Here is a 26,502-nt window from a genome sequence, read left to right as displayed (position 1 = left end):
GTTAAGTAACTTAAAGCATTTTAAATTTCACACGTCGCTCCAAATGCAGATATGCAGTACTGAATGACAATTTGATTTGACAATATTAAGGCCGAAACTATTAAAACTGATCGTACTGAACTGCCCACTGCCTCAGCTGACTTCACTACCCAATCAGACATGGACCTAACCTAACACAGTACAGTAGGTATAGGTACAGTAGCAGGAGTGATACTGACAGTGACAGTAACGACATTTTTTTTTTTTTAACTGACACTGTCAATGGGCCTCTATCCCTTTAAGGGCCTATCCAGACGGGATGATTAAATCGACCGATTAGATCAGAAATAAATTGGCCTCTATCTCCAATTTTATCACCAATTTTAGATTAATCTAAGATAGTCTACTCGAAAAACTCAAATAACGGTAAAAAATATAGATACTACTTCCTATTTACTTACTTTACTCTTTGGATACTACTCCTAAACATACGTGTGATCATTGCAGTCGTAATGATGTCTAGAAAAATGTATTCATTTATCACAGCGGCAGACCAATGGTAGAGTTTCTGTAGATTGGCTCTTTGTGATTGTGTGGTGTGGTAAGGCCTTAAATCTATAGTATTTCCTGTTTACGAAGTTGGCTGAGATATTGGCGTACAGTACTTTTAAATTAATTATATTATATATTTAGGGCGATATCAATGTCAAAGGCATATAAATATACTAGAAGTAAAACATTTATTAGGTTACATTTATACAGTCCGAAACTTTACAGTATTACGTAATCATTACTGAAAGGCGAAAACGTCGTAAACATTCAGGAATCGTAACCATTTCCGAGAATGCGTTACGTTTATCTGTCAAAGAGGCCGTGGTTGAAGTGGACAAAGATTTGGAGTCGTAATTTACAATATTTACCAACGATGTCTGCCAATTCGCCACCCGGGACAAGCGATGGTAGCTATTTTTTCATTCATTTCTTGCCGGTACGCATAGGTTGAAGGTTTAATTATGTTATTGACTTTCAGGAGAAGACTCGCTAGATGCGTCTACCGTCCCGCCAAATCATATAGAAACTATGGGCGCCCGCCTTCGGGATTTGGATGTAGATTCTATCCGTAGATACTTGGCTCAAAAACTCGGCTTCTATGAGCCCACGGAGCCCGCAGCGCCGGTAGAAAAGGTTTTGGATGAAGTCAACCTAGACGGCATCGTAAAATGGATCAAAGGATCGCGATGCAAAAACATTATAACATTGGCGGGAGCGGGCATTTCTACGTGTAAGTAACATTTTAATTCAATCTTCATAAATAATTGAAGAGAATAATTTATGTAAATAAAGTACTCCATGTTTACAATCAGTTGCTAAAGTGGAATATTTTTGTTACATACTGTTTATGTACAAAACAAATTCAAGGTCGATTAGTCTACGCGTCAAATATTATGGAATAGTCCAGTTAGATTAGATTGCAAGCATTTAGTTACTTATTGATATACAAAATTTTATTTGAAGGTTTTACTTTTATCTGATATTTAATAGCCCGGTCCACACAGAGCGAGCATACGCGCGAGGCAATTTCCTCATGCATAAACTGGTCAGTGTAGATGTGCCGCACGCACCCGGGCGAGGAAAACGCATGCGCCGCCTCGACTGAGGCACGTCTACACTGGCCTGTTTATTAATTACTTTTAGTCATGTTATATATTTTATGATTATCAGTCAGGCTTTTATTTAGGTAACATTCAATAGTTTAATTCCTAATAATAATTTTTTTTTGTAATGATGTGTCAAATATACAGATTAACTTGTGTAAGCCAATTAATTGTCCCATTACAACCTACGGCTGTACTTAGGTTTTCGCTCTGTAATGTTACAATAACCGCTTATTGTAACCTTAATTTCCGCAAATTTAAGGAGATTTGCATTTAACTAGGTACTCTATGATACCACTTATCACTTTCCATCGCCATCACCAGTTATGGTGTTTAATGCATTCACTGCCAGGGGGCGTGGCCTAGGAATAAACTTGTATGGCGGTGAATGCATATATGCTTTATTTGATTTGTTTCATTTTTATGCATGGTACTTAAATAGCATTAAATATTTAATAATATTTTTTTATTTAAATCCAAGTCTGATCTTTCATTCATAACTGCATTATAATGAAGAAAATACGCAATCCATATAGATTTTCGTACATTGAATTGACTCGCCTGTTGCCATCTCTATTGCATGTGCATAATTATATTGCTGTCAAGATCGCACAGTGTCTTTGACAACCAAAGCAGTAGGGCAACACTCCTCCTTTCCGGCATTCTCAGCTCAGCATTGCTCCGAGCAATTATTAGGGTTGATACAACTTAACATCCCTATGCGTGCACAGCCACAGTTTTTTTTTCATAAATGGCTTTTACTCCTCGCTAATTTTAACGAGGTGGATTCTGCCAATTTCGAGGTGTGGACTTTTGACTTATGTGAGCACAGAATGTTCGGTTTAATTTTGATTTTTGTGGAAGGATAGGCTGGGAACCTAAAACAACAGATAAGATGAATTGAATTCTGACAACCCTAAATAGCCGAAAGGGATAGTGCCATACATTGGAAAGGAACAGCATGATTCGTCCCGGAATCGCCGTCAAACTTCTGCTTTGTAGGAAATGTGATTTCTGTATGGTAGTGTATTTTATTCTGTAAGAAGACTGAGTGGGCAGTACGAAAATCTATATGGAAAGTCTCTGCTTTATTAGTCCAGGTCCTTTACCTAACTAATTTCAAAAGTATTGTCCCATTTATAAGAAAGCATCCAAAACTGATTAAATTTGCATTGTAAATTTTATATAAATAATAAATAAATAAAATCATTTATTTCAGACCAAATTGATCCATATATGGTTAGTTACAGAGTATCTTAATAACTATGTTAGTGGCACAGTACAAAAACAAAAGCAAAAAATAAAAAATAAATAAAATAAAAAAGATACTTGTATGAATATTACAAGTATTGCCAGGGACAAGCAGGGCAGAGAACCTGCTCTACTTGGCCCTGCCAATCGCCACCTCCACCCAGTAGCGAGTGAGAGGAGAGTCGAGGTGCTCTGCCAACTCCCTCAGAAGGCCGTTGCTGCTGCCCCGCACACGATTCAGCAGTGATCCAACTCTTTTTCTCCTGATGGCGAAAAAGTCATCTGTACGCGCCTCAGCAAACATTCTGGATGCACTGTTAAGTCTCGGCAGCCGCAACAACATTCTGAGGATGTTGTTATAATGCACGGGAATTGAGTTGTAGGCTCTCTGTGTAAATCTCACCCACAGACTACACGTGTAGAACACTTCAACTCTAAAACAAACAAGGAACTAAAAAAAAACTATAAATTTTAAACATCATAAATTGTTCCAGCGGCTGGAATCCCAGACTTCCGGAGTCCAGAAACAGGTCTCTACCACAACTTGCAGAAGTACAACCTCCCCGAGCCGCAGGCCATTTTTGAAATCAACTTCTTCCGTCAGAACCCCAAACCTTTCTTTCTATTAGCCAAAGAGCTGTTCCCGGGAAGCTTCAAGCCTACTGTGTCACACTATTTCATCAGGCTTTTACATGAGAAAGGTATGTAGATTACTTATTTTTAAGTTAAAGGAAAAATTTAAGCCTTTTGATGTCTCTGCTTAGTACATAACTAATCATTATCTGTAACCTCTAGCGTCCCATGGTCCTGATACTAGTACTAATTACCTTAGTTAAAACTTGCAATTGTTTTATTTAGTTTGATTGATTCAATTCAAATAAGATTGCCAATTTTTCTTGTATGATGGGCTGTTAGAAGATTAAATCATATCTCTGGTAATACTATTTGGTAGTATCTACTAAGTTGTATTGCTAGTGAGCTATTAGTCCAGGGCAGACACAGGTAGTTCATTTTTAAGCTGTGTGATATTAGCGATTCTTCGATTCTTCCCATTTTGAGATTTGGTTGCTCAACCTTTCCCACCAAAACTAACATAAAAAAAATTAAATAGTGAGTTTTGGTGAAAAGTTTTGGTATTTTTTTTATTTGGTATTTTGTTCGGCTCTATAAGTTTGGTTTTGAATAGCAAAAAAAATGTTGTCCATCCTATTTGCCGAGGCTCCCTGATCTAGGTGAGATTTGACTCAAACTCTTCGTCCGAAACTCCGAATTTAAATATTTTACATGTATACATACACTACCTTACTTGTTGTGTGTTAATTGTTTTGTATAAATGCGAGACACAGACCAACCACCTATAGACTGAGCTTGTAAGATGACTGTCCTGTATCTCTATATCGGTTTGATGACTTCGGGCGCCAAAATGACCAATACCAGACAGCCTACCACGAACACCGACGTTTGTCAATTACGGTAAATTGGTGGTGTTCACGGTAGATCCTCAGCATATTGTATGATTAATAAGTACTGGCTGGTGTCGAGAGAAGAAGGAAAAATAAGTGTTTACATACAAGTGTAAATTTTAATTTTTTTTTTCAGGGCTTCTTCTCCGCCACTACACTCAAAACATCGACACCCTAGAGCGCGGCGCTGGTCTCCCTGAGGAGAAGTTAGTGGAAGCCCACGGCACGTTCTACACGTCTCATTGCATCGACTGCAGGAAGGAGTATCCGCTTGAGTTCATTAAAGGTACAATATTCTTTACTGGCCTAATGGGTAGTGACCCTGCCTATGAAGCTGATGGTCCCGGGTTCAAATCCTGGTAAGAGCATATATTTGTGTGATGAACACGGATATTTGTTTCTGAGTCATGGGTGTTTTCTATGTATTTATGTAAGTATTTATATATATCTTGTCTAGGTACCTCCAACCCGTACGAATTAACCATAGAGTATATTGAATAGTAGGGTATAGAGTTATCAGTCAAGGTTTTTGGATGCAGCGCCATCTATTGTTAATTTACCGCAACTTTTCAAATATGTATATATCCATACCTATTAATACAGCTATACATGCGGTGGCGGGCTTTTTAAATAGCTAAGGTTTGACGTTTGTGTTCTAAGTCTGAGCAAACTGAACCAAATCACATCAAGTGTGAACCTCCATCGCGGTTCTCAAATTCTCACCAGGAAACCGCAAACGAAGTTCACACAATAATGTGACCTAGTTCAGTGTGCCCAGACCAGTAATAGGAAAACAATAAGACAACAAATGTGATTACAGTTTTATTTTTACATTACAGACGCACTCTAAATTAATGCTATTTGACAATTTCCATTCAAAATCATTGCTTTAAGTCAATCTATCAATTAAAAGTAAATAAATAAGTAATAACTTGCATCAAATTAAGCTACACTCTTAAGGGTTTATTAAATTTGTCCTGCCGTCGGGCTCTAAGATAGTGGCCGACTTCGGCACCCGAGCAATATCGTTTTACGTTTCACGAAATATAAGAACATCGTTAACAATATTTGTCATGTAAAAAATACTTTGTCTCGAATTGCCAAAAATGTTTAATTTTTGCAGTTGAACTATTTTTTTTACATCAAGCAATATTGTAAACGATGTAATATTTCGCGACACGGAAAACGATCCTCTGGCCCGATATCGGGGCTATCGATGTCGCGGCAGATCGTTCGCCGTCGGAAGGCAGGATAAGTGTAATAAGCCCTGTATGAAATAAAAGCTATTTTGGCCCACTGTTCATCGATTAAAGCATTTCCTTCGTTTTAAATAATAGTTCCTCGTCATTTCTCGCATTCGATCTTCTGGATTGAAGTCGGATCGCGTTCCCTTTAATAATTTATTCGTGTCCTTACACCAGTGATGTAGGAAAAACCTACAAGATAAATCGATGATTTGGTTGGTTAGGGCATTTTTATGATCAGCACATTCTATAAAATTAAATTTTACAACTATGTTTACTACATCTTGTAAGTATCTTTGTATATTGACCATGTCACAGTCCGTTTTTAATACGTTTGTGATCACATCTTGGATATTAGAAAAACACTCAACTAAATGATCAGAAGGATATGACATATATGATTTTTCTTTATTATATTCTTTTAACTTTATGTATTGGCTGCTTTTGTCACAATCGTACAGACAGCCGTTGCATGTCTTACAATCTTTAAATATAAATTTAGTTTTCCTTAATATATAACCCGTAACATACTCAATTTGAGCCAAAATTTTTATATCCCCTTTTTTAATATTTATTCCAACTAAGACATGGTCACTGACATGGTCAAAATTAATGTCGTATTTCTCTGGAGCGCGATAAAGTGCAGGTTTGTCAAAAAAGATCTTACTTAAACAATTAAATCCACGGCCCTGGTCTTTCTCACAATTATATCCTGGAGAATGCAACGAATTTAAATTGTTGATTAACAATGCCGCGAAGGCAACCTCAAAATGTACACACGTCGGGTTGTTACTTCTTGCACCATGGCTCCTCACACAGCCGAAAAAGTTTTCAAGGGGATCCTGATTAAAGTGCCGTAACCATATGGACTTTATTTCATGTTTTTGGAACAGCAGATCTTTTAAATATTCCAAATTTTCTAAGGTGCGTAACCAGTTAGGCACGGTCGAAACATGACTTTTTCTGTGTCCTTGGGGTGTTACAAACTTCATCGTTTTTAAAACCTCTTTACTTTTCGTCCAAACACTCTGATGGCTCGATTTGGGTGTGAGTGGACCCAGTAAGTCTTTGCCAGGTCTCTTCTTCTCATTCATAAATCCTCCGTTGACAGAGTCGAATAATTCGTCAAAAAAAAGGATAACGTCGGCTGTTTCTTTGCTTGACGGATCCAGTATTCCTTTCTCTGAAATAGAATGATATAAGTTATAGTGTCAGCGTTAAATAATAATGTAAAATAAAGTGAAGTATCAACATGTAGCATACCTAAGTAAGAAAAGTTTAGCTAGAAAATAATATTCTTCAGTGAAGTGTAAATCTAAGAGAACTAATTTTAATAAGATGCTATGTGTGACATCAGGTGCACATAAAAGGTTTCATTTTCTTAATATAAGCGCCAGTGCTAAATCGTTAATAAATTAACGTGCTAAATCGTTACAAAAAAGGTGTCAGTTAATAAATTAACGTGATCTCGTCAAAATATCGTTCGTAGTTTGATGCGTAGGAACTCAAATAAAAAATAGTGTTACCTAATATGTAGCTGTGATGTGATAAATGTTTATTTATGAATATTGTTCACATTTATTTACCTGCTAAATATCCCATATTGACAGCGACTGAACTGCTTAGTAATTGTGTTGCATATTTGACTTTCATTTTCGGCATTTTCTTGGGATCCACATGTAGTTCTGTTAACTTTGGCATTAATCTTATGCCTTTATAAGCCGGATTTTCCTCATACAATTTAACGATGTGTTCCCACTTGGCAGTTTTGTTTTCGTTATCGATGGAACAAGTCAAATTTTTTGTCATTAAATTATTCCTTATATTTTTAATAAGGTGAGGGGGGTCATAGAGAGGTATTACCTCGTCGCCATCCACTTCAAACACGTATCTTGTTGAATGTGTATTTCGATGTTTGGTTTCGGCAATGAGTGCATTGATGGCGCTCATATTCGATGATCCTTGATCACAGACAGTTGCGATCACGTGAAATCCACTGGATTTTAATTTTCTTATGTGGTCTTTTATGGCCTGTGCTAATTCGTGTTTCTCGGTGGCTGTACAACAAAACGTATAACTAATCGGCTGTTTATAATTTTTCGTGATGCCTCTTATCATGAATACTAGCGCGTGGTCAGCGATTCTTTTGACCCTCTTTTTTCCGTTGTCAACGAAACCGACAATCATGTCTTTTTTTGAACTGTACTCAAAATGAGGTTTAATTGCCATTTCGTCAAATAGTAAAATATCTGTATATACCTGTCAGATATCGGCATTTTTCTGGCCTTTTTTTTAAGATTTTCAAAGATGTTATCGTTTATACCGGCTTTTAAGGCAGCGGCGGATATCATTCTTGACAATGTCAGAGGCGATGGTAGTACAAAAATATGCCTCAGCCATCTATACGCCTTAGGTCCTTGTTTATAAAGCGATAATGCCATTATCTTTTCCTGTTTTGTAAATCTCCTTCCCATTTTCTTTTTATTTATCTCCCTGAATTGCATCAGAACAAAAAGCAATGCCATTGTGGTAAATTTACCGATGGCTTTCTGAAAAGCCGTGTTGGTTGAGAGAGACATAGCTTTTTTTAGTCTGACGGCATATTTGTCCTTCATCTCGGTAAGTTTTTTTATATGTTTGGCCAAACTACTAGCTTCGGAGCAAAATTGTGGCGTGTAAGGTGGCTTATGATCTGAAAATAATTTTATAATATGAGTAACTGTAGGAAGAAACACTTAGCAGTCTTAGCACTTATTCATAAGGTGCGACCTTCTTAGTCAAAAGGTACCACATTGTCACTTGCCATAAGGACGTTGTGTCCGTTTATTCGTATATAGTTCGTGTCATCCACGATGACGCGCAGATTTGTCGAATTTAACCTTTAATAACATGACAATACGAATCAAGGCACGCGTCGTCGTGAATGACACGATCTATGATACAAGCAAATTTCGTCTTTATGGTAAGCGACAAAGTGCGGAGTTTTAGGGTCGGCAACACGCATGTAACATCTCTGGAGTTGCAGGCGTCCATAGGCTATGGAGATTGCTTACTATCAGGCGGGCCGTATGCTTGTTTGCCACCCACAATCCCACGTAGTATGATAAAAAACATACATTATTGTATGAAACTTTACAGGGTTTCAAACTGACCTGAAGTTGACGGCCAAGAAGCGTCGTGAGACTCGTGAGCAACCGCATTCGTAATATTGATCAATGGGGCTCTAGGTGCTTGATCATCTTGCAATGATTGTTGGAAATTGCTTGCAATTTTCAGCGATGCGGTTTGCGTAACCATTCCTGAAAATCATATATTTCACCAATTTAATACAGAATATATATATATATATGTATTTGTCTTTAAGAAGTATTATCGGGTTACTCTACTTTTTAGTGCAGGTTTTAGCGATTTCAAAGAATCTTGAAATTTTAATATTGGTAATGGTAACTTACACTAGCTACTAAAACATAATAAGCACAGAAAAGACCTCAATATATGACCCTTGCCTTTGTTACCGTCCGTGCCCTTTATTCGTTATTCGTATTCGCGGGCTGGGTTTCCGCAACTCGACGTCGCAATTCGCGCCTATTTTGCGTGACGTCCGTGCCCTTTTACTTAAATGACAACTTTGTTACTCATAAAAAATATATATAAAAATAGATAAAATATTGTTTACTTTGGTTCCAAGGTATCGACAGTGCGGCATTAAAAAGTGCTTTACATTGATATACAATTTAAACAAATACATAATTTACAAATATAAAAATCAAATACTTGCTTTTGTGGACAAAAAAAAAAAACCTGCAGTAAAAAGTTGAACGACCCTGTTCATTTATAATGAAAGACCAAAAGTTAAGTTAGACAACAATGAGAAAATTAATAATTAGAACAGTTTATCCCCCAAAGTGTAAAAATCGTATATTTAGGTTCCTGCCGAAGCTCGAACCCACATGAGATAACACCCTTGTAACTCAGCCCTAATTAAGTGAATTTATCAACCAGTAGGGCTGAGTTACAAGGGTGTTATCTCATATGTGTGTGTCTGGGTTCAAGCGGAGGCAAGGCACCTAAATAGGTAGTTACATGAACTTTAGGCCATAATTAGAATAGTAAGTGATCTGTAAAGAATCGTCTCCTTAAAAAAAATCTTTAAAAAGGCCTCCGTTAGATTTACCTGAAGTTGACGGCCGAGAAGCGTCGTGAGCAGCTGCATTGAACTGATTCGTAATGTTGATCAATGGGGCTCGGGGTACATGATCAATTTGATCATCTTGCAATGATTGTAGAAAATTGCTTGCAGTTTGCAGCGATGCGGTGTGCGTATCCATTTCTGAAAATTTTACCAATTAGTTATCCTTAAAAAGTATTGTCATAAAAATGAAAGACCAAAAGTTAAATTGGGGCATGGGGTAGATTTTTTTTTCTTAAACACTTTAAATAAAAGGTAGTCGCATGAAATTTAAACCAATGCTCCTCCTTAAAAAGATCTATAACAAAGCCTGATTTTTATGTTTCAAATATATTTTAGTTCACATTTAGTCAAGGCACATATAAAGTAAAAATTAACGAACCCCAAACGGTATTATACACAAAATGCTACTACTACACATGTAAAAAAAATTGCAGGGGTTAGGCTTTAATATTGGTTGGGATCCTATGAATAGTTCAAATTTGAGCTGAATATCTCGAAGCCAATTGCTTTTATATCTTCCAAACGAAGCTAATCCAAAGATTCCTTATCGGGACGAGGCTTTTGATAGTTTTGATAAAAAATAACTGCACTCAAATTCGTTCACCCATTTGAATGCTACATACATTGCCACTGACAGACATACAAATACATACACATTGAACTTATGGCAGCCCTTTTTTGTCATTGGGGGCTAATAAATGAAATAGTTGAATCATCTGTTTGAAAGTAATAGCACCCACATATCAAAAGTATGATATTGAAAATTATGTTCCCACATGTCTTGTGTTAGTAAATGAGTAGGAACTGTAAATGTGTTTAAGTCATAACCTTTTGGTGCGACAAAATAAACTAAGAATTAAACAACTTCTTTGTGTTATGGATGATTGAAGAATAAATAAATATTATAGGACACTATTACACATAACGACAACCGGTCTGGCCTAGTGGGTAGTGACCCTGCCTATAAAGCTGATGGTCCCGGGTTCAAATCCTGGTAAGAGCATGGATATTTGTTCCCGAGTCATTATGTGAGTCATGGTATTTTCTACATATTTAAGGATTTATAAATATTTATATATTATATATATCATTGTCTAATTAGACTCAACACAAGCCTTATTGAGCTTACTGTGGGACTTAGTCAATTTGTGTAATAATGTCCTATAATATCTATTTAATATTTATTTACATATTGACTAAGTCCCACAGTAAACTCAATAAGGCTTGTGTCGAGTCTAATTAGACAATGATATATATAATATATAAATATTTATAAATCCTTAAATATGTAGAAAACACCATGACTCACATAATGACTCAGGAACAAATATCCATGCTCATTACATAAATAAATGCCCTTACCAGGATTTGAACCCAGGACCATCAGCTTCGTAAGCAGGGTCACTACCCACTGGGCCAAACCGGACGTCATCACTCATCTAGTAATTTAGATATATTGTGTATCATACCTTTTAAATGAAGTGTTGGAACTGCAATAGCACTGAGTCTTCCACTTCGATTAATATATTTTTCTTCAAAGTGAATATGACACACTTTTCGGTACTTGTGAATAAATTGGTTATCCAAAGATAACACGTCACCACCAATAGAGTAGATCCAGGTACGAAACCGGTCAGCCTCATTATCTGGGCTGGGAAATTTGTGAAGAATCACATTGTCTAATCCTGAAAAAAAAAGAAACCTATATGATTACAGTAACTAGTACAGATTTATGTAGGTACGCCAACAGAATGAACTTTGTTCTATGTTATGCGCTATGTGCCATGTTGAATAAATACCTATATTCCATTTCAATTTATTCAATATTGTATTGACATGTACATAAATATTAACTTTAAGTTTAAAAAATACCACATATGAAACTGTACTTCTGTCAAGGTAAGAAATGACAATACCTAGAGTTGATTTTGTGTTCTTTAACCATGATAAAAAAAAAGCTTTGAAGGACCCGGTCTTTCGTCTTTACTTTATAAAACATGTAACCCTTATTTGGAAAAATACCCAGACTGTGTAAATGTTGATAGTGTTCTATTAAAGAAATATAATATAGGTTTGATTATGTCAATAAAATACCACGCAGTGCTAATAAATCGTGACAATTATGCCAAAGTTATATTCGAAAAGGCCGAGTTATATTGAACGGGAAGTAGACCTAAATGGGGTCATAGTTCCATATTTATATTCCAGGGTTAAGTATTATTGCTCCACAGTTGAATATGAAAAATATTAATATGAATACTTACGTGTTTTACCGCAATTAGGTACACAACACATCGCACTGTTTCGAACCATTATCACAAATAACCAATCCAAGCAAATCAGAGTCCGTTGAGCACACCAGGTATATCCGTATTAAAGCAGATTGATCGGAGTCCAGGGCAAGCACAGTTGTTGTATAAAATCACAAGAGAATCGTTTCAGGGCACTTTCAAGCATCGAGGATAACAAGAAAGTAAAGTATTGAAATAAAACGTTATGGCGGTTCTGTCCATAACGTTCCGTTCATTTCATAATTGTCTAAATTCTATCCTAAAATTTGTGGAATTTAAGATTTTGAAACGAACTAATTTAAGAAAAACACATCAATGAATATTGTTTTCTTAGATATGTGAATCAAAAATATTTTAATAGGTAAATAAAAAATAAAACAAAATTATTTTGTTATTTCTTTCCTTTTGTTAATTGCGCGTAACGAAAAGACGAAAGTGGCATCACAGATTATACTGGATTTGACAGACTTATAGAATTTGATTTTCACGCCCTCTGTTGTTAATTTACCCAAGCATATCCAAGTACATCAAATTCACGATTTCCTTTAACTGAAAACACTGTGGAATTAACTGTGCAGCTCGCGCTGTGACGTCATTTAATTTACTAAGCAAATATTATACTAAGATTAAGCTTTTACTTTTTATTTTTTTTTATTTTATTTTATTGGAGAAACAACAGAAGCAAGTACAATAATAGTATAAGTGATAAGTTATACATTGCAATAGACGTGCACCTACCTCCTAAAAACGCTCTCACTAAGAACTATATATAATATAGGTAAGGTAATGCTACAGTAAACTATGCTAAACTTAACGCGCTCTAGCGACTAGATGGCAATGATACAAATTGTACGAAGACACTAAGTTGTCTCACCTAGTATTTCAAGGATTTGTTTTTTGAAACTTACTCTACTTGTATTGAAAATGTCTGCGGCCGTGAACATTTTATTGTATGAATTGCAAAGACGGCGCAAAGGTGCGCGTATCCCAGCGTTAGTTGAGCAAGTCGGGACGGAGGTCGGGTGAGGTTTTACTCACGTATTTTTAGTCACCCGCATGAGATGATTTTCATGTACTCATCGGCGTCGCCAAGGGGGGACAGGAGAGGGCAGCTGCCCCGCCCCACTATAGAATCTAACCAAAGGTGGTATGCTCCTCCCGCCCCCCTTGGCCATCGGCCATATGAACTCCCCCCCCCCTAGCCTATCAGCTGGCGGCCCCCTTAAGTACCGTTACTGCTTGAAAATTGTGACCTTTTTAGCATTAGAAAAAAGGGTAAACAATGTTGACGCGTATTTTTACTGAAATACACTTTTTAAAAATAATTCACAGTAAATAATTATGTATAATAAGTAGCATATAATATATGATCATCTACATTCTTTTGGTTTGTGTAATAGTAACTAATTTTTTCAAGCATTTTTAAATAAAAAGACACATCAAGTAAAAAAACGGAGTATAGCTTGTGTTAAAAAAATATGTCAGTACTTTACTATAATTATTTCTACAGAGCGTATATTCTCGGACCAAATCCCCATCTGCACTGCATGCCCCGGCGTAGTTAAACCTGACATCGTGTTCTTCGGGGAGAGCCTGCCGGACCGCTTCCAAGACTGCCTGCAGGAAGACTTCCAGCACTGCGACATGCTCATCATCATGGGCTCATCGCTGGAGGTGCAGCCGTTTGCTTCCCTCATCGACATGTGAGTGTGGAAAGATGTTACAAGTTAGGTCAAATTTAGCAAACTTTTATCGAGATCTTAAAGTGAAACTGCTTAATTTAATAACTGGGTTATATCTACAGACATTTAGTGTGCCAGACTTGTGTCGTGGCAGTCGAAACAATATTTTTCGCTCAAAAGTTACGGTTTCTTTGTTTATTTCTCAATGCACCCACCTCGAAGTTTTTCTGTTTTGCCTTATGGTTGACTGGTAGAGAATGCCTATTGGCATTAAGTCCGCCTGTTGTACTCTTTTTTTATGTGTAATAATAATAATAATAATTCTTCTATACAGTGTGTCTGCCAGCGTCTGCGCGGCCGTGTAACGATAGATATAAATATGTTACTGGACACAGTATAAAAGAATATTATTTTTGTCTTTCAAGTTACATGTATGGCAAGGTCAATGTCTGTAGATATAAACCTTAAGGTCTTAAGTTGTGGATTCCCGCTCAATGTCACACAACACGTTTGTTACATTTAGCAAGTTCTCCCTTTAAATCAGAGAATAGTCTAGACGAGAACCTTTTCAGTTCTGCCACCCCTATGACTAACTCCCTAGAACCCGATTTTACCCCTACTCCCAATAAATATCAATATTCTTTCTTACAGGTCTAATTTCTGTTACATTTAATTGAGCTTGTTACCTGCGTAAAATACCAGTTTTACCCCTACGGGGGTAATTACCCCCAGGTTAGGAACCGCTGGTCAAGACCCAGCAAGTAAAAAAATTAGAGAAATGAGATATAGTCGGATCGGGCTAACTCTTTGGCGCGACAGCTAGTAATAATAATATTTTGTGATACTTATGTGTATATTACCGTGTGACATGTAAAATTATTTATAATTTTATTAATAAATATCTCAATCTCAAAGTGTAGTGTCATATGTTCATAGAAATTTGACGTTTATGTTGATGCTTTCAAACTGTGAGCGAAGAAAGTCTATGTAGATCTATTTTGATCTGACTCTAAGAACAAGGGCGCCATATATTAAGTTTCGTGACGGTTATTTATTTAGCTTAAATTATTGTTTACTCGTATAAATGACGAAGCCTGTTGCGGATATCATCATTAATTTGTTTGGGACGAAGCATGTTGTTGACATGCATCTGTGGCCACCCGACCCTGCGTTGCGGATAATTTACATGCTAAGTGGATTTTTTCTAAAGTGGTAATAAATTTAATAAAATATTAAGTATCATAATTAAAATTCAGTGGGGACATAATAATGTTCCGAATTAATCACCAGTAAGGGTTTGAATATAATCCATACCTTTTGACTACCAGTTTGGCCTAGTGAGTACGAGGGTCATGCCAAAAGAAGTTAGATACTCTATGGTCATTTGATCGATACTGGCCAGTTATACACCATTGTAAAGGTAGGTTATTTGCTAATAAATTCAAATATGGAACACTCGGAAAATGTTAGGATTCCTTTTTTAATTATTTTTTTTCTGGGTAATTTTGGAGGGAAATTTTCGCAACAATGGAGCTCACTCGACGTGATTTTCGTGTTATGATTTATTATGATTTTAAAAAAGGTTTAAAACCTCAAGAGTGTTTTGAACTTTTAGTTTCAACTTTTGGCGAGTCTGCTTGTTCACGTGCAACTGTTTTTAATTGGTTTGCTGAATTTAAAAGGGGACGAGAGACCTTTGAAGATGAGGCGAAGACCGGACGGCCGCCAACCGCAGTCACTCAAGAAAACGTACAGGCTGTGGAAAAAAATGTTCGTGCGAACCGACGAATTACATATGCAGAGCTCGAGCGTGAGCTGGGTATTGGATCAGCAGCATTGCAAACTATAATTCATTATCATCTGGCCCTTCATAAGCGTTGTTCAAGATGGGTGCCGCACAAACTCACCGATTTGCAAAAAGACCGCCGCGTAGATTGGTGCAAATTTATGATAGATAAATTCGACGCTGGCGAGAAAAAAAATGTATATGATATACTTACAGGTGACGAAACATGGCTATATAACTACGACCCCGAAACAAAGCGGCAGTCCACAGTATGGTGTTTTGAAGATGAGCCGACGCCAACAAAATGTCGCCGAACCCGAAGTACACAAAAACAAATGATTGCCTCATTTTTCTGCAAGACGGGACATATTGCTACGATAGTGCTAGAAGATCAAAGGACAGTCAACTCTGAATGGTATGTGACAGTTTGTGCCCCCAGAGTACTGTCAGCTTGGTGTGACAAGCGGCCGAAATCGGGAACTCAGCACCTGCTCTGGCACCATGACAACGCTGCCCCTCACACTTCTGCTAGAACACTTGACTATTTCAGCTCAAAAAACGTGACTATCTTGCCCCACCCGCCATATTCCCCCGACCTAGCCCCTTGCGATTTTTACTTATTTCCCAAAATTAAAGAAAAATTAAAAGGAAGGCGATTTGAGAACAAAGAAGATGCCCTGGCTGCGTATAATTATGAAATTTCTGAGGTATCTAAAGAAGAGTGGTCATCGGTATTTTCTAAGTGGTTTAGACGGATGGAAAAGTGTATACGTGTTCACGGTGACTACTTCGAAAAAATAGATAGCTGTAATAAAGAATAAAGTCGGTAACTTTTGAGTATCTAATTTCTTTTGGCATGACCCTCGTAGTCACCCTGCCTACGAAGCCGATGGTCCCGGGTTCAAATCCTGGTAAGGGCATTTATTCGTGTGATGAGCATGGATATTTGTTCCTGAGTCATGGGTGTTTTCTATGTATTTAAGTATTTATAAATATTTATATATTATATATATCGTTGTCTAAGTACCCTCAAAACACAAGCCTTATTGAGCTTACTGTGGGACTTAGTCAATTTGTGTACTAATGTCCTATAATATTTATTTATTGATTTATACCTTTATTTAATTTCTAAAGTCTCTAAACAGCACCACTTTAGAAAACAAAAAAAAAGTAAGAAAGATCTTCTTTCTTACTTTTTTTTGTTTTCTAATGTGGTGCTGTTTGTAGATGGTTTTGCAATAAACGTTTTTCTATTCTATTCTATTTTAATCTCCTATGGTTAAAGAAAAAATATTCATAAAATCGTTGCGAGTTCCGCCGCAAGTCGTGTATTATGTACACATGCAGCTCCCGACAGCCACAAACGTAACGAATCGTCCCCGCAGGGTGCCCGAGTGGTGCCCGCGCCTGCTGATCAACCGCGAGCGGGCGGGGCTGCGCTCGCCGCTGCTGCGCCTGTGGGGGCTGGCGGCGGGCGGCCTGCAGCTGGACGCCGGCGCCACCCGGGACGTGGCGCGCCTCGGGGACTGCGACGCCGGCTGCCGCGAGCTGGCCGCCAGGCTCGGCTGGGGGGTGAGTGCACTACGTTGCAGGTCGGGACCACCCTGACCGACGAGCGTGTGTGAGGAATGTCACGAAAGTGGAGGAAGCGAAAGAGGCATGTCAGGATCGTAGCAAGTGGAAATCCGTGGTCTCTGCCTACCCCTTCGGAAAATAGGCGTGATTATATGTATGAACTAAGATTGCAGGTGGTAACCATTAGTTCAGTGTCAATGTGAAGCACCAGGATATTTACATAAATTATGCATTTGGCACCTCGCCACTGATTGCCGGGATGCCGGCTCATTTATTTCACGTTTCAATCGCCTTATTTTGTGGACACATATATCCTCTGGCCGCCCAGAGACCCATAAAAAGGTCTCCCTTTCCATTATATTTTGAACGTTTATTTGACAAATTAATATAGTATTTGTCTTGGCAAGTTTTGACATATGGACCGCTTGAGGTTTAAACCAGTTCGCTGTCAATTTTGATGGCATTTTCCGTTCTTTGGTACTGTTGAATCCTTTAAGTTCCTATAATAAAGTGTTCTACTATACGGGGTGTAAATTTGTAGCTGATACAAGATATACTCATATACGCAACTGTACTCATTACTGTAAGCAAATTTGGTTATCAGAGCATCTGTATACGTATGTATGTATTGTAGGTGAGGCCGGAAAACCGCCCAAACATGGACGAGTGAGTTTAGGACGTTTGAGGAAGTCAAATAATACGAGTCCATCTTTAGCGTTTCCGGCCGAGGCATTACATAGTGCTTTTCACGACTACTGCGAGGAAATAAGAAAACATTTCCATAACTGTAACCACTTTAATAGAAATTAATATATATTGGCGTGAGGACAATTGTTGAAAGAATTTGATGTATTTTTGCCGGGAACATTAACGTGTTTCTTGTATTTTTTTGTCAAACACAATTTACACTATACAATTCAGTAAGTATTTCCCGGTTCCTTTATCACTTTTAAGAGGCCTTTTTCTGTTGTTTACTAATACAAACCAACTCTAAACTTAGAAGCGTTTTTGCTAATAAAAAAAAAACCAAATAGATACAAAAGTAAAAACGCCTTAAGCGTGAACTATACTTGACGCGCCCAATGATGATCCCTATTACAGTTCATTTTTGTATTGAATAACTGCCAATGTCAGATATTTTTGGACCTTTTTAGGGTTCCGTAGCCAAATGGCAAAAAAAGAACCCCTTATAGATTCGTCATGTCCGTCTGTCTGTCCGATTATGTCACAGCCACTTTTTTCCGAAACTATAAGAGCTATACTGTTCAAACTTGGTAAGTAGATGTATTCTATGAACCGCATTAAGATGTTTACACAAAAATAGAAAAAAATCAAAAATTTTTGGGGGTTCCCCATACTTAGAACTGAAACTCAAAAAATCTTTTTTCATCAAACCCATACGTGTGGGATATCTACGGATAGGTCTTCAAAAATGAATTAAAATGATATTTAAGTTTCTAATATCATTTTTTTCTAAACTGAATAGTTTGCGCGAGAGACACTTCCAAAGTGAAAAAAAGTGTCCCCCCCCCCCCCCTGTAACTTCTAAAATAACAGAATGAAAAATCTAAAAAAAAATATATGATATACATTACCATGCAAACTTCCACCGAAAATTGGTTTGAACGATATCTAGTAAGTAGTTTTTTTTAATACGTCATAAAATTAAAAAAAAAAAAAATTTTTTTCATCAAACCCATACGTGTGGGGTATCTACGGATAGGTCTTCAAAAATGATAGTTAGGTTTCTAATATCATTTTTTTCTAAACTGAATAGTTTGCGAGAGAGACACTTCCAAAGTGAAAAAAAGTGTGCCCCCCCCCCCCCTGTAACTTCTAAAATAACAGAATGAAAAATCTAAAAAATATATATGATATACATTGCCATGCAAACTTCCACCGAAAATTGGTTTGAACGAGATCTAGTAAGTAGTTTTTTTTAATACGTCATAAAATTAAAAAAAAAAAAAATTTCATCTAACCCATACGTGTGGGGTATCTACGGATAGGTCTTCAAAAATGATATTTAGGTTTCTAATATCATTTTTTTCTAAACTGAATAGTTTACGCGAGAGACACTTCCAAAGTGAAAAAAAGTGTGTCCCCCCCTGTAACTTCTAAAATAACAGAATGAAAAATGTAAAAAAAACATATGATATACATTACCATGCAAACTTCCACCGAAAATTGGTTTGAACCAGATCTAGTAAGTAGTTTTTTTAATACGTCATAAATGGTACGGAACCCTTCATGGGCGAGTCCGACTCGCACTTGGCCGCTTTTCTGTACTATAACACATTCTTTTATTCAGAAATGTAACAATTAAGTAATTAAAACACCGTAAAAACCTATTTCAAAAGTCCATCCAAAAGCGAATTGGAGAAACTGTCATACGGATCATCATTGGCTGCGTCAAATATAAATGGTTTTGAAGTTTCTTTCTTTTAAATAAGTAATTGGTCCTATAAATAACCTAATTTTATTTTTGAATGAAAAATTTAAAAAAGAAAAAAGTTAAAAAAGACCTTTTACCATCACCAATGACAGATGATGAAACAATGAAGCATTGTCGTAGTGGTTGTTCAGGTGCTACAGCTATTGCCTACTTTCCAGCTTGGTTTTAGACCATCTATTGCCACATTTCCGAACAGTGGCGTGAAAACTATTCTTATTGTACGTTCCAAAATTGAGGATTTTTTGTTCTTAGCGCGTCATAGTATCCCACTCCTGGACAAAGGCTTTTCCCGGCCACGTACTAATGAAGTTGTCTAAGTCGTCCCATCTCTGTCTGGGGCTGCCACGTCCGCGCTTATTCTACGGCATCCACTTGGTGGCTATAATAACGCTTAAATTGTACAGTTGCTCTTTAGTCGACCCTAGACAAGCGAGAAATCTTCATGTGCTTACGAACACACCGAAAGAGAAAAAGACAAGTACGACAAGTTCAACGAGTGTGACAAGGATGGTATGCGAAAATGAATCGACAAAAATAGATTCAGTAGGTAATGAAAATTCGTATTTAATAGGCGGGTCCATACAGAGCGAGCATACGCGCGAGGCAATTACCTCGTCCTCGCGCACAAAAATAAGACGTGCCACGGCCGAAGCGGCGCGTGTTTTCCTCGCCCGAGCGCGACCTTGGCCGAGCCGCTCGCTGTCGGTTTTTCGGCTTGCTGAAAGGTGCCTCAGACGCACCAGTTAGCTCAGTTAGCCGCGCGCCAGTGTATACGTGTTTGTTTATGGTGCGCGTGGTAATTTTTTTATGGTAATATATAATGAGTATCGCAAATCATATCCTTCCTTCTTTGCTTCCAAGTTTTCTTTTGAATTGCTTTAAATAGCAAAATAGAAGAAACGCAAGCCACTGCAGTTATTACGTCTAGAGCCATTTTGAATATCTGACTGAGTGACGCCATTTTGCCGAGCAAATTGGCTCGGATGAGCCAAACGTGCTGAGGCAAAAGTTACACGAGCACGCCTCACGAGCTGCCTCGCGAGGAAATTTCCTCGCGCGGCAGCTCGCTTTGAGTGGACCCGCCTAATGAAATAAATATGAAAATATTTTTTGTGCTCCTTATGTATTAGTATGACCTATCTATAGTTACACGGTGGTAGGTATGTGCAACTGTGACGAAATATCGGAAACTCACAATAACAAATATACAGTCAGTCAGCTGCAGAGACAACTAACTCCCCATGTATAGAAATTTGTTTGCATGTAAATAAGTTGTACATTGTTTTCAGGAGGAACTCCAAGCCCTCGTAGCCTCGGAGCATGCCCGGCTGGAGCTGTCAGGCTCGCTGTCCGCGCCGCACGCGCCGCACGCCCCGCACGCCTCGCACGCGCCGCACGCCTCGCACGCGCCGCACGCCTCGCACGCGCCGCACGCCCCGCACGCCTCGCACGCGCCGCACGCCTCACACACCCCGCACGCACCGGAGCCAGGCGTCAGTTCACCACTAGACCCTAAACTGTGAGCATAAAGCTAAGATCTGATGTACGAATACTTCGCCGCACCCACACTGTTCGTTTGCTCCTGAATGTGGATGTGCGCATGTACATTTTCATATAGGTGAAATTTTCTTTCGTTTAAGCCGAATGAAATTAAATTCATGTGTAGTCACAGAAGGCAATGTTTCTTATAAGCGACGCGGTTAGCTATCGAATCCATCAAGAGTGAGAAGCAACAAGCCCGTTTAAAAACCAATTTTACCGTTCTGTTATTAAGATTCAAATTCATATAACAGGTAATTCGTAGATAACTCAACACCGATACGATCTTGGACAAAAAAATGATGTTTTTTGCGATCGTCCAGTCGGCCAGTGTAGTCGAATTTTATAGCTTTGCGCAAATTTGATTGATTAAAAAAATACGCCGTGAAACTCCAAAAATACTTTAGTATGAAAAATTACTCATGCGCAATGATTTTCCAGTAATAATGGACAAAGGACCTTTTATGAGCTGAAAAGCTATTAATTCCGTCAATATGGTGTTCGCGCAGAAGAAGCATTGTCTTATAAATACAAAAGTATGGCCAGCGGTGGCAGCATGGTTGCATTTTTATCGCCTGTCACTTTCGCACTTACATACTTGTTAGAACGTGACAGGCATGCTGACAGGCGAAAAAAATGCAACCGTGCTGTCGCACCAGGACAAATAATCGAAATCAAATATTTACGATATATATGGGAAAACTACGTGACCCCATACCATCCTATGGAAAAATAATACATAAATACAATGTTATTTTGGACGTTTATGTTCACAATTTTTGCGTCTATGTTAAGTTCTTGTTTAGTTTAAATATATTTATTTATTTGTTGACTTAAACTCATGATTATATCAATAAAATGAAATTTATTTTTGAGTTTGGTATGCAAAGGGTGGTTGCGTCACTTTTAACAATATTAGGACAAATCCCGGTAACAAGCCAAATAGTGATTGTTTGAGTGTTTTTTTATTATTATTATTAATTAGGAGGGTCCACAAAGCGAGCATACGCCGCGCGAGGGAATTTCCTCGCGCACAAAACGGCCAGTGTAAACGTGCCTCGGCCGAGGCGGCGCGCGCGGGCGAGGAAAAAGCGCGCGCCATATCGAAATTGCCTCGCGCGTATGCTCGCTCTGTGTGGACCTATTGAGTAATATCGTCACTCTGTTAAAATTAATTTAGAAACTCTTTTACCTTTTAAAATGTGCTGTAGCAAACTTTAGCCAAAAATTAATTCAGCGCAACTTTTATTGTAACTTACAATTCCTATTTTTAGCAAGCATTTCATTGATTGACCAATTATAAGCCTTTTTACGATGGCATAGGGTTCATTTATGGTCACAACGTGTCTTCATTTTAGACAATTGAAAGTCATAAATGCATCATTTATTTATATCAAAAATATGTATTAGCATTAAGTACTTATTTATACACTGAATCTTTAGGTATTTAAATCAAAGTAAACAAACAATTTGTACATTTTCGGGTAGTTAGAATATTTATTGGTTAACCAACCAAATACAAAACCGCCTGGATCTGTGACTGAACGACCTGACTTTAACCTACATTATTTGATCGTGTAATGTTTTCATCTACCCTCAACTAGGTTAAGGAGCCATTTGAGGGTAGATTTTGCTTACTTTTATTTAAATACCTAAAGATACAGAGTATAGTCACCTTTGCTATAGTACTAAGACGCTATTTGGAATACTTCTGAATGCGGTACCTGTTTTTTAAGGCGGGTTGATGTACGACTTTCATCGTGCTTAGCGTCCTTACTTTAAAAATAGGTACATGTTTTACCAGCTTAGGCACACTGTTAAATATATCGCTCCGCTCGCCGTGGTATATCATAAACTCAGTGTGTGAAAAGCCTTTCTTTCATCTTAGGCGCTTGGCACACTGTATCCGATTCGCACGTCGACGTGCGAGCGGGATGTCGCTATAATAATAATTTAGCGTGTAAGTGCTTTGGTGTAATGACATACTGTAAACTTGCATTGTATTTAAGTGAATAAATGAAATAAATAAATAATGTGCGCATAGCGTTGTCTCACTCAAACATCGGTGCGACGTGCGAATCGGATGCAGGTGCCATGCGCGTTAGCGTATATCCCGGTTGCATTCCAAAGGTACTGATTTGGAATCCAGGGTCCGCTAAGTAGTCTATTTCATGATAATAGTGCCTCGTAATATAACTTTAATTTATTTTATTTTAGGACGTTTTAATAAGTGTTTTTTTAGTTTTAACCCTTTGAACGCCAAGAGCCACTAAAGTGGTCGTGTGCCGTCGTGCCTACCACGCCAACGACCACTAAAGGGGTCATGGCAGACGCTGTCAAAGCAATTTTACTGTTGACAGATAAGGTTTAAATTCGTTTCTCACTAGTTGAGATGGTGGCATGTATGTCACATTTTGATGCGAGAGAGAAAGCGTTCAAAAGGTTAATATTGGATGAGAAAAGAATTAATTTTATGAAATATTTATGCTGATTTGGGAGGGAATAATTCTAAATTGCAATGAGGTTTTAAGACCGGTGTTTTCACTGGACGGGGATGTTAGGCCATGAGCTCTAAAACATCAAGGAGAGGTACCCAACTGTCCGGTTCCGATTTGATTTATATTTAAATATGTTATAGAGTAGTCTAAAATAACGGACACGTATTTTTTCTTAGCTGCCCAAACTCAACCTATTGGGAGAAATTGTCCTCCAAAGTACAAAAAAATTACTAAATCTTGTAACTCCTATATAAAGTGATGCTCAAGCAACTTGCTAGTTAATGGCTGGTTTGAGTATATGTTTGAGAGCAGGAAAAAATAATGAGCACGAGTTTTGTTATATCGGCTGAAACTATCTTTTCCTAAAAAAAAAACGACATTCGAAGTTTTATACTATCTTATTGCTAAAGATACACATAAAGACGGGTGTTTTTTAGGAAAACTTGAGTTTAAGCAGATATAACAAAACACGTGCTCATTATTCTTTCCTGCTCTCAAACATATACTCAAACAAGCCATTAACTAGCAAGTTGCTTGAGCATCACCTTCTATAGGAGTTAGAAGATTTAGTATTTTTTTAATACTTTGAAGGACAATTTCTCTCAATAGGTTGAGTTTGGGAAGCTAAGAAAAAATACGACCGTTATTTTAGACTACTCTATAACATATATAAATATAAATCAAATCGGAATCGGCCAGTTGGGTACCTTTCCTTGTTAGATAAAATTAATCCATTTGAGGGCTTACCGTGAACACCGAAAATCGAAATTTCGTTTTCTGCCTCTATCACACTTCCTTACTTACTCCGTTGGCTCAGCGACCCAAAATGAGACTCGGCCTCCGACACAAGACAGCGCCCCTTTTCTCGGTCCTGTGCGACCTCTCGCCAATTGTTGACGAAGTTCGCACAGATCCTCCACCATGTCGCTCCAGCGATACCTGGGGCGTCCGATAGGACGTGCTCCTAGGCGACCCAGGCACGCTCTTTTTACGTTCCGATCTTCCTTTCTCTCAAGATGGCCCAACCTATGGAGTCTGTGGACTTTACTTTCTTCCATGATGTTAGGTTCAGCCACTAGGTCTTCGGTCGCACGGTTCTTTTCTTTATCACTCTTAGATATTCCAAATAGACAAACGAAGTGGTTCGCGGTAGGTCTCTTGGTTCTAACATTAATCCAGCGATAGATTGGAATATCTTAAACACCGGTCCTAACGTTCGCTAAATTTTATCGTATGGAAAGTGTCAAATAGTATTTTTCAAACATGAAGATTTGGTGTTTTTAGGTTATAAATTGTAGGTGACACCTATAAGCATACTCTTCCTGTTTGAAACATACTACAGCTCGTTGTGGATTGACGTTGGTCCGTTTTTCGATGGGGTTGACACAAGGGTTGTATAGATGGCGCCAGAGGTTTCCCCTGTCTCTATAGGAATTGGCTTAAATTTGATACTATTCGCAGGAATAACAGGTAAAACCATAGATGGGATGGAACATACGCAATGCGACAAAATTAAAAACACGTTTGAACATTCCTGACAACATACTAAAAACAACCTACGTAATTAAATTAAAATGTCTACGTCACTTATGACTTTTTAGAAGAAGGCAGAAAGGAAAAGTGAGACTATGACAAGGACAAACAATAATAGCGCTTTCTCTGCTACTCCAACTGAAAGATACACGAGACTATCCCGTTCTGTCCAATCCATGCTAAATACTAGATTCATGTGTAAAACCTATGCTGGCTCCATCTGTGAAATACTTCGACCTTCCAACGCCATTGTGGTCGGTGCAACTGGCCTTACAGAAATATTGTTGTTTGTCAAAATGCTTTGTGTTTTACTTTTGTTGTTTTTTGTATAAATGATATCACAAAACTGATGTAATCAAATGTCTTATGATGCAGATGTGTATGTATACTATTATAATTATATCTAAGATGTGTATAATTAATATATATTATGATCATGGAATTGATAGCTGTATTTACTGTATCCTGGTCCTTTAATATAAGTAATGCTTAAATAAGTCATACTTAGATATAAACTTCGTATATATTCCCTGATTAAAATTTTAGTAATTTCAAATCAGTTAAAATAAACTATTACTAAAATACATAAAATATTCTACGATCCATTTTCGATTGATTAAGAAAAATGTTTATTTTTATGCACTTGCCTTTATTTATACAGGTTGATTTTCTTAGATCTATCATACTCTAAGGGCCTGATTCGCGATGTCCAAGTAAAGTCCTGAATAAGCTACTTGCCATCTTCAAATAAGCTTAACTGGTAGATAAAGTGCTAAGTTTAGTGAAAAAGAGAACCTATACTGGTCGACCATGAAATCGAAAAAAGGGGCCTAGCCAAAGTGGTAAACGCCAATCAAAACTTATGACGTATGGAAATTGTGATTTGCCAAAATAACTAGACATAGCAAAATCACCCTGTATATTTCTGAGTCTATTCAAGTTACCTGCTTATGAATTAGGAACCACTAGGCCAGGCAAATGTAAAGTGCTGCTTATATTATTAATTTTTTTTTTAAATTGGTGTGAGTAAAATTATTTTCTCACAAAAATGTATTCGTTCGTCGTGGATGTGCCAAAAATATGTACACTACCACAGAATAAATAATAGTGCTATCGTACAGAATCTTCCTAAAAAACCAAAGTTTGACAGCAATTCAGGGACGAATTGTTCTGTCCCTTTCTAATGTATGGCACTATCCCTTTCGGCCATTTAGGGTTGAAAAATTCAAGTCGTTATCTTATCTGTGGTCGTGCACGTATAGGGACGTCAAGTTCTCAAGTTGTGCCAACCCTAATAATTAGAGCTCTGAGCCGAACGGACCCGGTAAAAGCCGAAAGGAGAAGTGTCGCCCTGTGACA

At 37.7% G+C, this 26,502-nt stretch overlaps 2 protein-coding genes across 2 annotated transcripts; one reads left to right on the top strand and one right to left on the bottom strand.

The window, feature by feature from the left end:
* The first annotated feature begins 741 nt into the window (after positions 1-741).
* Positions 742-21,386, top strand: LOC133528304 (NAD-dependent protein deacetylase sirtuin-2-like). Its single transcript, XM_061865643.1, has 7 exons — positions 742-938; positions 1,010-1,261; positions 3,380-3,586; positions 4,485-4,634; positions 13,586-13,778; positions 16,929-17,115; positions 20,863-21,386. Exons 1-7 carry the CDS (start codon positions 824-826, stop codon positions 21,094-21,096), a joined length of 1,338 nt encoding a protein of 445 aa, XP_061721627.1. The 5' UTR covers positions 742-823; the 3' UTR covers positions 21,097-21,386.
* Positions 5,158-7,834, bottom strand: LOC133528306 (uncharacterized). Its single transcript, XM_061865647.1, has 3 exons — positions 7,179-7,834; positions 6,260-6,775; positions 5,158-5,784 (listed from the first exon to the last, which is right to left on the bottom strand). Exons 1-3 carry the CDS (start codon positions 7,819-7,821, stop codon positions 5,741-5,743), a joined length of 1,203 nt encoding a protein of 400 aa, XP_061721631.1. The 5' UTR covers positions 7,822-7,834; the 3' UTR covers positions 5,158-5,740.
* Positions 21,387-26,502: the final 5,116 nt, after the last annotated feature.

Source organism: Cydia pomonella, chromosome 19, assembly GCF_033807575.1.
Source record: "Cydia pomonella isolate Wapato2018A chromosome 19, ilCydPomo1, whole genome shotgun sequence".
NCBI lineage: Eukaryota > Metazoa > Arthropoda > Insecta > Lepidoptera > Tortricidae > Cydia > Cydia pomonella.
Note: the sequence above shows the minus strand (reverse complement) of the source record. Positions and strands in the feature narration are given on the sequence as shown.

Excerpts from the sequence above, each read along its gene's own strand:
- LOC133528304 (XM_061865643.1), top strand. The coding sequence starts at position 824 with ATGCGTTACGTTTATCTGTCAAAGAGGCCGTGGTTGAAGTGGACAAAG. Across the intron at positions 1,262-3,379 it reads GGGAGCGGGCATTTCTACGT|CGGCTGGAATCCCAGACTTC; the intron begins GTAAGTAACATT and ends AAATTGTTCCAG. Across the intron at positions 4,635-13,585 it reads TCCGCTTGAGTTCATTAAAG|AGCGTATATTCTCGGACCAA; the intron begins GTACAATATTCT and ends TTATTTCTACAG.
- LOC133528306 (XM_061865647.1), bottom strand. The coding sequence starts at position 7,821 with ATGGCAATTAAACCTCATTTTGAGTACAGTTCAAAAAAAGACATGATT. Across the intron at positions 6,776-7,178 it reads CAATATGGGATATTTAGCAG|AGAAAGGAATACTGGATCCG; the intron begins GTAAATAAATGT and ends ATTCTATTTCAG. Across the intron at positions 5,785-6,259 it reads CCGTGGATTTAATTGTTTAA|GTTTTTCCTACATCACTGGT; the intron begins GTAAGATCTTTT and ends TTTATCTTGTAG.